The sequence below is a fragment of the Labrus bergylta genome, chromosome 17 (genome assembly GCF_963930695.1).
Source record: "Labrus bergylta chromosome 17, fLabBer1.1, whole genome shotgun sequence".
In the NCBI taxonomy this organism is placed as follows: domain Eukaryota; kingdom Metazoa; phylum Chordata; class Actinopteri; order Labriformes; family Labridae; genus Labrus; species Labrus bergylta.
In genome coordinates, this window is record NC_089211.1 from 22,409,750 (window position 1) to 22,421,098 (window position 11,349).

The 11,349-nt window shown below is 41.2% G+C and overlaps 1 protein-coding gene across 1 annotated transcript; it reads left to right on the plus strand.

The window, feature by feature from the left end:
* Window positions 1-30: 30 nt before the first annotated feature.
* On the plus strand, window positions 31-11,347 carry LOC109995092 (3-hydroxy-3-methylglutaryl-coenzyme A reductase-like). The gene is made up of 20 exons (XM_065965338.1): window positions 31-163; window positions 1,221-1,408; window positions 2,138-2,249; window positions 2,351-2,438; window positions 3,617-3,701; window positions 3,831-3,936; window positions 4,366-4,472; window positions 4,589-4,708; window positions 5,192-5,325; window positions 5,428-5,813; window positions 6,977-7,128; window positions 7,302-7,496; window positions 7,889-8,047; window positions 8,132-8,289; window positions 8,685-8,790; window positions 8,921-9,091; window positions 9,208-9,348; window positions 9,505-9,663; window positions 10,033-10,187; window positions 10,292-11,347. Exons 2-20 carry the CDS (start codon window positions 1,247-1,249, stop codon window positions 10,338-10,340), a joined length of 2,745 nt encoding a protein of 914 aa, XP_065821410.1. The 5' UTR covers window positions 31-163; window positions 1,221-1,246; the 3' UTR covers window positions 10,341-11,347.
* Window positions 11,348-11,349: the final 2 nt, after the last annotated feature.

Below are 11,349 nucleotides of genomic sequence, written 5' to 3' on the forward strand. Positions count from 1 at the left end.
AAAGAAGAAGAAGAAGAAGAAGTTACGCACGGCACGTCACGCACAGCCTGCGTCGCCATGTTGGAGCGGTTGCGTCAGGATGAAGGAAACAGCCAGCTGAGCAGTTCATCTGTCATCATCATGAAAAGGACTCTCTGACCACAGGAAGACTTACTTTTGAAACGTACGTAAATTCAATCCTTCTATTAGACTCTCGCACATTAACGTGAAGTTATAAAATGACCTTGAGGACAGGCTGGGTAAGAAAGTAAGACCGGGGTGTGTCGGCTGATGTAGCTCAAGCTAACCGATGCTAACGATGTCCTCTGCTGTAGTGAAGTAACAAATGTTAAACAACAACAACAACAACAATAATGTGTATTATATATATATATGTAAATTGTACATTTAGTAGCCTATATCAAATTGTGTGTATATATATATATATATATATATATATGTATGTATATGTATATATTGTATTAAATGTATAATTGTAAACATACTGTACCAAACTGTATATATATAGATTGTATAAATATATAAATTATAAAAAATCCTAGTTAATCAAATTGTACAAATAGATATGTGTATGTATAGATATATGGATTGTATAAATATATAAATTATAAAAATCATAGTATATCAAGTTGTACCAATATATATGTATATATAGATATATGGATTGTATAAATATATAAATTATAAAAATCATAGTATATCAAGTTGTACCAATAGATATGTATATATAGATATATGGATTGTATAAATATATAAATTATAAAAATCATAGTATATCAAGTTGTGTATATATGTATGGAAAATCACTGGATTGTAAATATCAAATATAGTATCATAAATATAGTATATCAAATTGTAAATAGATTGATTGTATATATAGAGAGCTTATAAGGAACACAGGAAGTTAATTTAATTTAATAAATATTAATTACTGAGATGTGGAAAAGGGGTAGGATTAAATCAGTTTTATACTTCTTCCTACTCCTTTTCAGGCATAGCAATTGAATATATGTAGTTTGCTTTTTCTTTTTCTTTTTTTTGTGTGAAATAATTTGAACATTGTTTTTTTGGTTATTGTATTTTCGTGCTTTTCATTTTGTTTTGTATTTTTGATGTGTTTGATTTTATGTCTGAAATAAATTTAATCAATCAAAAATTAATCAATCAAAAAACTTTTGGGTGTTGATGTCATCCTTGTTGTGTTCTCACTGTGACTTTAGGTAAACAGGAAGGCGAACCGGGTACCATGTTAGCGCGACTGTTCCGGCTCCACGGCCTGTTTGTGGCCGCCCACCCGTGGGAGGTGATAGTGGGCACCCTCGCCATCACCGTCTGCCTCATGTCTATGAACAGCCTGGCAACCAGCAGCCAGATATGCACCTGGAACGAGTGCCCCAAGGTCGAGGAGGTGAGTCTTAAGAGAGGAGCCTGCTGTGAACGGGAGGTGGCAGCTCATTTGAAATGGGATCAACGAAAGGCTAGGCAATATGTCACGTTTTTAAGATATATCAATATATTTTGAAGTGCTGCTCGCTTATGTCTAAGGTCATGATCACTATTATTTTTTAATTTTATCTCAATGTTAAACTAGATAGCTCATTGCAATGATTTTACAACATCTGGATCACGTGGGTTTATTGAACTCTAACACTCTGAACACTTCATAAAACAAGCAATAAATGAAAATGGATAAGTGAAAACACAGCATGCTGCACAGTCATTGTTTAATCTCGATTATCTTGTTTTCATGATCGTGAAAAGCCAAAATTATAATAAAAATTGTATCTCGTTTAATTTCCTAGCCCTTAGATATAGGGTAAGCAATGTCTCCCACACATAGACGATACAAGGACGGGCTGGCCAGATGTATTTATTGCTGCCCGAGCATATTTCCTTTTTTTGGTTTTCCATAAAATCACCAGTCATGAGAGAGAGAGAAAGATTTTTCCGCTGACCAGGTTGCGTCTCGTCTGTAACCGCACAGATTGAGGTGTTCTGTCTCATATTAAAACTGTAGCTTCTTCCGCTGTCCTTTTTAATAGTTTTTCCTGCAGCCTCTGTGATATTTGTGATCCAGCCTTAAATCAAGGAGCAGTGGATGAAAGCGTATTGAAAAATATGTCTGTTTCTCTTGTAGAAAATCCAAAGCAGTGACATAATCATCCTGACAGTTACACGCTGCATGGCCATCGTTTACATCTATTTCCAGTTCAAGAATCTCCGACAATTGGGATCCAAATATATACTCGGTTTGTATGATAAATTGAAACAGCACAGCTTTTTGTAGTTGAATGTCCCATATTTGATGTTTTCAACTTTCAACCACTTTTTTTTTCTTTTCTCTTACCAGGTATCGCAGGTTTATTCACAGTGTTTTCCAGCTTTGTTTTCAGTACAGTGGTCATCCATTTCTTTGGGAAAGAACTGACGGGGCTCAAGTAAGTTCTCCATATTCACTGAGAGTTATCGTTATGTAAACAGTCCCCCAGTCATAGCTTTTAGAGCTCTTCAACGTTTGGTTGAGATGGCTTTCATATGTTGCTGTTCTGTCTGTGTACTTCAGTTACTACATTGTTTCTACAGTAGATCAGTGGTTCCCAACCTTTTGCCCTTGGAGCCCCTCTTACTTGTATCTGAGAAAGGCCCCCCTAGGACCCACACCGGGAAAAAAAGAGATACATTGCTTTTAAAAATGAACATACAGTACATTTATAATTTTTTTTAATTGATACAATTCAACAGAGTTTGCCAAAACATGTTCTTTCCAAAAGACGTTTGTTCAAATTTCCCAGTTTAAACATGATTTTATTTAAACGCACGGTAAAGTCAAATCCACCACCAGGGGGCTCTCAATCAAAACAATAACAAAATATGACACTGAGGCTGGTGGGGAATCATGGGAGTGATTGTTGATTCCCTGAAACTTCTACTTATTATACCGTTTCATTTGTGCAAATCTAATTTTAACAACCTCAGAGCAGACAAAACCTCACACCCCCCTGAGATCTCAGGCTGAACCCCTAGGGGGGCCACGACCCGAGGTTGGGAACCAATACCCTAGAAAACCAAAAAATTAATTAAGAATAATGTATTAAGAGTGCACTTCTCAAAAGCCATGTGTTAAAGTGCTTCACAGTGGCTCTAGAATACAACCAATACTTGTTGTATGATATGATCAGGTTTAAATAAAAAGATAAAAACCATTACGTGTCTGTAAAATAAGGAAAGGCTCTCTTATAAAGCTCTGTTTTAAGATGAGATTGAAATAGATTGCCTGCTTTGACCTCCTAACTTTCCTTTGGGTAATTAGTCCAGAGCTTTATACAGCACTCAGCACTCTGTCCCTGTCAGTCAGACAAATGACCTCTGTCCCAGGATTTCAAGGAAAGTTAACATAATTAAGATTTTTTTATTCAAACCTACTGCCCACCCTTCAGTTTAGATTAAAGAAACACAATTACAGTCCTGTCAGACACACCACAAGCAATTTAACACAACAAAAGAAGATTATTGTTGTGACTTTCAGGGTCATGGATCTTTCAATAGTGTTGGTAACCTCTGCAGTGAAATCTTACACAGTCTGTCTCTGATTGTCATTTGACTCTTCACCCTGCAGTGAAGCCCTGCCTTTCTTCCTCCTCCTCATCGACCTGTCCAAAGCCTGTACCCTGGCCAAATTTGCCCTAAGCTCCAACTCTCAGGTAAAAAAGTCACACAACTTTCTTTTCTGTATATGTGATATTTAACCGAAGTAGAAACTGTTGATTATAATAAAATTTGCAACTGAAGTGTCGCTGACTAGTGCTGTGGTTCCTGTGTGTTGTGTACAGGAGGAGGTTAGGGAGAACATCTCCCAGGGCATGGCTATCCTGGGTCCCACCTTCACCCTGGATGCTCTGGTTGAATGTTTGGTTATTGGTATTGGCACCATGTCAGGTAAATATACATTTTCCTGCAAATCTCTATCGAACAATTCTGCACATAAATGCAAATTTTTTGGACAAGAAGCAGGATTTTTGGTGTCAGAAGCATTCCAGTTTTTGTTTGTTGTCCAAGTAGTATCGTCCATGAGGGCTTTGGCTGTATGCAGGGAAGTCCTTGTGCCAAGCAAAAGACACAGAACAATCCATAAGCTCATAAACTGTTCATAAATCTCTGTTTATATCTATCCATAAAGAGACTTCTTAATATGAGAGTAGTCACTAATCCAGTGATCTCCTCTAACAACTCAAACCCAGAGTACAGAAAATTAAATTCTGATCTGGAATATCTGCTGGCTACACTGGAAGCCCAGTGTTATTTCAATTTTTTTACTAGATCAGTCACATATTTGTTTGTAAAATACATTTTCTGTTGTTTTTGCAGGCGTGCCTCAGTTGGAGATCATGTGTTGTTTCGGCTGTATGTCCGTTCTGGCCAATTACTTTGTCTTCATGACTTTCTTCCCCGCCTGCGTCTCCCTTGTCTTGGAGGTACGGATGATATGCAGCTGCTCTGAAAATCATATAGTTCAGACAAAAAGTGTCAATGAATCATTGTCGTCACAAAATATTTTTTTTTTACATTTGTGTGTTGCGTATGTGTGTAGCTGTCCAGGGAGAGTCGAGAGGGCCGTCCAATCTGGCAGCTGAGCCAGTTTTCCTGTGTGCTGGCTGAAGAGGAAGACAACAAGCCCAACCCTGTGACACAGAGGGTTAAAATCATCATGGTGAGACACTACCTTCAGCCTTTTACCCTCCTGAAAGTGTCCGTAAGGGCGATATCATTAGATGTAGTATGCTTTCTTATTGTCTGATGATAGTAAACACTCTAAAATGTTACCGGGGTCTGAAGGGTAAATTAAACTCTGTGAATGCCAGAGTCCAAAAAGGTTGAGTAATTGTGTAAGACACTTCAACTGGTGCACAAATCAGAATCAGAATCAGAAATACTTTATTAATCCCGGAGGGAAATTTGATCGTTACAGTTGCTCCAGAATATACAATATAGCAGTAGAAATATAGTAATAAAAATATTAATCAAATAGAATAGGAATGTAAGTAAGATTTCAATAATAGGTACAAGAAATATTTACACAAATAAGAGTCAGATGGAAATCATGGATGGTTCTGGCCAATGTCCTCAGCATGAGCATTAGATCCTTTCTAAACGACTCGTTCTGACTGTGGTGTCTTTTCCCTGTTGTCCTCAGTCTCTGGGTTTGGCGTTGGTTCACGCTCACACTCGATTAGCAGCTGAAAATCCAGACCACAACCGCACAGTGGAGGGGCCCATCTCTAAGAGACTGGACTCTGGTGGTCCCATGTTGTCTTTAAAGCTTACCAGGTAAAAAAAAACATATGACGATTTCTCACGTCACAAAAAACATTTTATTCAGTTTATTCAGCGACCCGCTCACGACGGCTCTGTCTCTCCTCCGCCTGCCAGCATGGACCTGGAGCAGCTGATCACACTGGGGCTCGCCCTTCTGCTGGCTGTGAAGTACGTCTTCTTCGAGCAAGCTGAGAACGAGTCCTCCCTTTCCCTGAAGAGTCCCATCGTCAGTTCTCCTTCGACGCAGAAGCCGAGAGTGACAGGAGACTGCTGCTGGAGAGATTTCCAAGGCCCGAGACCTCAGAAGATGCTGAACGGTTTCTTACCAACCAACCCTCCTCCATCACCATCATCACCATCACCATCATCACCATCATCACCATCATCATCACCATCATCATCACCATCATCATCACCATCATCATCATCAACATCACCATCATCATCAGCCTCAGACTCTCCAGCTCCTCCTGAGACTGACAAGGTGCTACCAGGGAAAAGTAAGTCCTTCTCAGCTTTATGACTTATGAAATCACTGATTAAGAATCTGTATCCACTAACTTAGTTTACCATGCTGGTAGCGCACACAACTTCACTGTTGCTAGGTGACAAAGGTTGCACTTCCCTACGTAGTAGTGACCAAACCAAGTCTGTTTTAAACTCATCATTATGCTCAATATGCGTCTTAAATAAAACGCTACATTTGAAAGGAATCCTGTCCTGGTATTAGCAGCAGTTCTACAGTTTTAACATCTAACAGTAAAAAAAAAAAAAAGAACAGAAATCTGGGTTGAGATAATCCGTGTGAGGAAAAGGTTTTTTTAGGTTCTCCTCTGATGTTGTTGTCGTTGACAGAGTTTATATCAGAAGTCCAGCCACTTCTTGATTTTGATTGGATGGTGACATAAAGCTGAAACATCTCCAACTTAACGCTGTGAGCCAGCGACAATTTTAATTTTAATTTTAATTTTAAAAAGCCTCTTTAACATCGAGGCCAGGGGACTACAGATGAAAAGTAGCGTTTTGGCTAATTCTGGCATTTTTACCCCTGTATAATCATGTGTTTTATTAATTTGGACTGTCCCCTTTCTTAAAGGCTTTATCTGTGATTTTTCACACTTAAATGTAGAAATCAAGTATCTCCTCTGAAAATAACTCTATGAGTCATGACTGTCTACAATGGGTGTAACACCTGAGTCCCACTGTCTGTGATGTTTTCAGAGTTTTCAGAGTCCTATCTTCACTTTGTTTACATTGCCAGGACGACCGGCTGACTCCTCCCCTCGTGTATAAAAGTTGATTAATTGAGGGACTAGAGAAAAGAAGAATAACATACTGTACTCACTGCTTAACTGTGTTTCTAGATCACGCTCATTTCAGGTAAATTTACATGCAGTGTGAAGATACCAGCATAATAAAGATCGCTAGCATTAGCATGCTAACACAACAATGCAGCGCGAGTTGTTTTGGTTTCATGCTGGTGCTCAAGGGCGACATCTGCTGGATCAAAAAAATCACATATAAAGCCTTTAATAAACTGAATTGAATTGAATTGACAATAAACAGCTGACGCCGTGTGTGTTTTTGCTCTTAATATCAGAGAACTGCCAGCACAGAAAACAGATGAAAACCTGAAGTTGTTTTTGACTCTCCTTAACAACAGATTGGACTCCTGCAGCAGCAGTGGTGGAGAATGACCCCTGTCTTTCATTTGACGGGGAGTGTCCTGCTCCAGAACCTTCTGTACCACAAAGTAGCTGTAACTCGGAGCCCCGCACGCTTGAGGAGTGTCTGGGCATCCTCTCCGATCCTCAGGTCAGCTGGCAGAGCGCGCGCACACACACACACACACACACACACACACACACACACACACACACACACACACACACACACACACACACACACACACACACACACACTCTTTGGTTCTGTGTGTTGAGCTGAAGGTTTCTAAAAGAACTTGTTTTGCTCTTATCAATTTTCAGAAAGGTGCCCGTTTTCTGAGCGACACAGAGGTGATGAACCTCGTCGCCTCTCGTAACATCCTCAACTACAAACTGGAAACCGTCGTCGAGACTCGGGAGAGGGGCGTGGCCATACGGAGGAAAATGCTGTCACCCAATCTGCCTGTTGCCTCCGCTTTGACTGGTCTGCCTTATAAGGACTACGACTACTCGAAGGTACTGAGAGGATGGATATCTTCAAATGCAAACCAGTCTTATATCAACGGGACATTATGCTTGATGTGATTGTGAATAAAGAAGCAGCTGTGGTCGTTACCCATGATCCCTTTCTGTTGACTTCAACAATCTAAGCCTGACAGTGACAGAAACAAGAAGTTTTAGTACATATTTTTCTCTTCATGTTCTGTTTTTAGTTTTTGAGCCATAACAGTTCATCTTACAGCTGCAGGCTGAAGTGATCTGCTGAAGCAATTCAGAAAATCTTTGAACCTATTTTTCATTTAGAGCCAAAAACATGTCAAAGGTTTTAGTTTACTAGACTTAACCTTCAATTTTCTTACATTTTTAAAAACAAACTGTCTGTAACACTTAGTGTTGTTGCTCTGCAGGTTATGGGCGCCTGCTGTGAGAATGTCATCGGCTACATGCCGGTGCCAGTAGGAGTCGCCGGTCCTCTCCTGTTGGATGAGAAGCAGTTTCACGTCCCCATGGCGACCACAGAAGGCTGTCTTGTAGCCAGTACCAACAGAGGATGCAGAGCGCTTTCTGTGAGTGAGGTGCTATCTTCCTTTGATTCTGAATGTGTGTGTGTGTGTTTTTGCTGACCGTGTGTGTTGTGTTTCCTGCCCCAGTTGAGCGGGGGCTGCCGCAGCAGGGTCCTCGCTGACAGTATGACCAGGGGCCCCGTGGTGAGGCTGCCCTCAGCGTGCCGGGCAGCAGAGGTCAAAGTCTGGCTCGAGACCTTGGATGGATTTAGCCTGATCAAAGAGGCTTTCGACCAAACCAGCAGGTCAGGAGAAACACAGGGCAAGCAAAAATAACTCCCAGAATATTTAGAAAAGGTGTTTCCTAGAGCACGATTGAAATTAGACTTTTTAAGGGACTCATTCCTAAGTTACCAACGAGGCGACTTTATATTCATATTCATTCAACAAGGTAAGTGCTGCAGACAGAACAGAAAGCTTTATAAAATCAAGAGTCAGAGAGTCAGACAAACTACAGGACAGTACTATGTCCAAATCACTCAAAGAATTGTTAACCTCAGTATATGTTCTGTTATAAAAAAAAGTCTTCATGCCAGCACATTTTCAGAAAACGTACACACACCACTACTGATACAAATATGATAGGCCGATCTCAGATTCTAGGACCTGCAGATATTGAATAAATATTTATCCTTGCTAGGTTTGCTCGTCTGGACAAGGTGCTGGTGTGCTTAGCTGGGAGGAACTTGTACATCCGCTTCCAGTCTCAGACCGGAGACGCCATGGGCATGAACATGATCTCCAAGGTATAAACAAGTCTTAAAGGGGTCCAATCCTAATCCTCTATCTATCTCAAGTCTGCTTACTCTGTTGTGTGTTCAGTGTTTTTGTTTTCTCTTCTCATGTAAACGCTGATGTGTGTCTGTTTTTAATCAGGGCACCGAGCAGGCTCTGCGCAGACTGCAGCAGCAGTTCCCAGACGTGGAGGTGCTGGCTGTGAGTGGAAACTACTGCACTGACAAGAAGTCTGCTGCCATCAACTGGATCCTAGGCCGAGGGAAGTCTGCTGTGTGTGAGGCCACCATCCCCGCCAAGGTGGTCCGAGAGGTACGGACAAGTGAAATCCATCAGTCAGGGATCCAATCACAGTTTATTAATTCAGTTATTTAAGTATGCTGATATATACAGTATGTGGCTTAAACAACCCTTTCGTGTGTTTGCAGGTGTTGAAAAGCAGCACGGCCGCTCTGGTAGAGCTCAACATCAACAAGAACTTGGTGGGCTCGGCGATGGCCGGCAGCATCGGGGGCTTCAACGCTCACGCTGCAAACATTGTAGCAGCCATTTACATCGCCTGTGGACAGGTAACCTCTCAGCCTCTCTATATATATGTACAAACACAGAGTCACACCATCGACAGTAAATCCTTATGGACCTGTTTGACATTTAAATAACGTTATGATGGGCTGATTAATGTTTCTGAACACTGATGACTAATAGAGATCTATCATTTGTTTTAGGACCCCGCTCAGACGGTGGGGAGCTCTAACTGTATCACTCAGATGGAGCATGCTGGTCCAGAGGGAGAGGACCTATACATCAGCTGCACCATGCCTTCCATTGAACTGGGAACTGTGGGAGGAGGCACCAACCTGACTCCTCAGCAGGCCTGTCTGCAGGTAATGTCAAGGGTGGTTTCTGTAAATGTCGTGGTGTGTTTTTCTGTTTGTTAGTTATCTCTAAAGAATACATTGTTTTGGGTTTGGTACAAAGAAGGATGCAAACTGGAGTGAAACAGCACTATGTGTGTGGATGTAAACCTCTTGCTGTTTCTTTACACGTTGTGCCTCTTGTGCTTCTGCAACGTTGTAATGCAATATGAAATCCCACAGTGGGACACAAATATTACGGGGTCGCAGAGTAAAACTAGAGCAGAGCTAAGCGCTGTTGCAGACTTGGATGTTATAAAGGCTAAAAAGATACAAAGGAAAATGTTTTTCTGGTGTGAAGAAAATAACTAGAATGCTGTTTACATGTGTGTCTTTCAGATGCTTGGTGTTCAAGGTACGAGTTCAGACCAGCCAGGTGAGAACGCCCGTCAGCTGGCTCGCATCGTCTGCGGCACGGTGCTGGCAGGAGAGCTCTCCCTCATGGCCGCTCTAGCTGCTGGTCACCTCGTCAAGAGCCACTTGACTCACAACAGGTCGGATATTCTACCATTTATGCTTTTATCTCTTGTGATTTGGAAAACACAGTCGCTGTTCCCCTCGAGGGATTTCTGACTTTTTTCCTCTTATTTGCTCGTAGATCGAAATCTAACCTGTCAGAAACTTCTCCATCGGAGTCGGCTGCGTGACACCGACCGTCGATGGTGGATCTTCAGACCGAGCGAGCTCTGCAGCGTGAACACTGAGGGATGACTCAGCTTTCTAATCGAATGGATCTGAAGTGCTGTGGATTAAAAAAAGACTTACAAAGCCCAACACATGCTGAAGACCTCAGACAGTTTGTGCTCGCTTGTGTCTCGCCTGATAAATTGCACAAAAGAAAGACTTTATGGTTGAAGATGTTAACGTCGTGTTTTCTGATTTTGTGCCATGTCTCTGTGGCTGAACACTGCAGGAGGGTTTGTGGAAAACATTCAATATTGTTTTTGGCCCCCGATTTCGGAGACAACTGTGAATTATTGATGGGGTTCAGATAATAATCAAAGGTAAAACCCTCGACACTGCACTAAGTCTTTGACAAGTATCCAGTGCCTCTTAAGAGCTTAACGGCCTTTTAAGTCCCACAAAGAAGAAGAAAACTGTGTGCAGTAACTCAATGCATGACTCTCCTGGTGTTCTCTGACTAATGGATCTTTGCACTTGCCAAAAGCTCGTCTGAGATAGCGCTGCTGCTGCTTAAGATGAGACTTTAAATGCCAACTTTCCGCCTGAATGTATTTTAAAGGAAGTCAGTGCCATAGGTTCTTTTATTGAATTATGGTGCTACTGTATACTGTGTATACTGTAGGATGAGTGTGGCTGCTGGTTCCAGGAGGAGGAAGCATCTGCTGATGCGAGGTGTGTTTTTTTTGTTACAGTGTTAAGGGGAAATATGAATGAAGTTGAAGTTCAAAGCCATATTAACTTAAGATTTTTTTTTTTTCTGGTGCGATTTAATGATCGGACCGTTGGGTTTAATGTACCACTGACTACAGTGTGTGCAGGTTTGTCCTTTAAAAAAAAGCAATGAAGTGGCCTTACATACCGCACGTCCAGGAGAAGTTCAGCCATAGCATGCTCTAGCTAATATTTAATTTAAAGTTGTTCATCTCAAAAGGTTGTATTTAAAAGAATAAATAACACTGTCTCCTCTAAAGG

What these genes read in the sequence shown, in the direction of transcription:
- LOC109995092 (XM_065965338.1), top strand. Translation starts at nt 1,247, where the DNA reads ATGTTAGCGCGACTGTTCCGGCTCCACGGCCTGTTTGTGGCCGCCCAC. An exon ending in CAAGGTGCTACCAGGGAAAA is followed by an intron (nt 5,814 to 6,976) that starts GTAAGTCCTTCT and finishes CCTTAACAACAG; the next exon opens with ATTGGACTCCTGCAGCAGCA. An exon ending in TTTACATCGCCTGTGGACAG is followed by an intron (nt 9,349 to 9,504) that starts GTAACCTCTCAG and finishes CATTTGTTTTAG; the next exon opens with GACCCCGCTCAGACGGTGGG.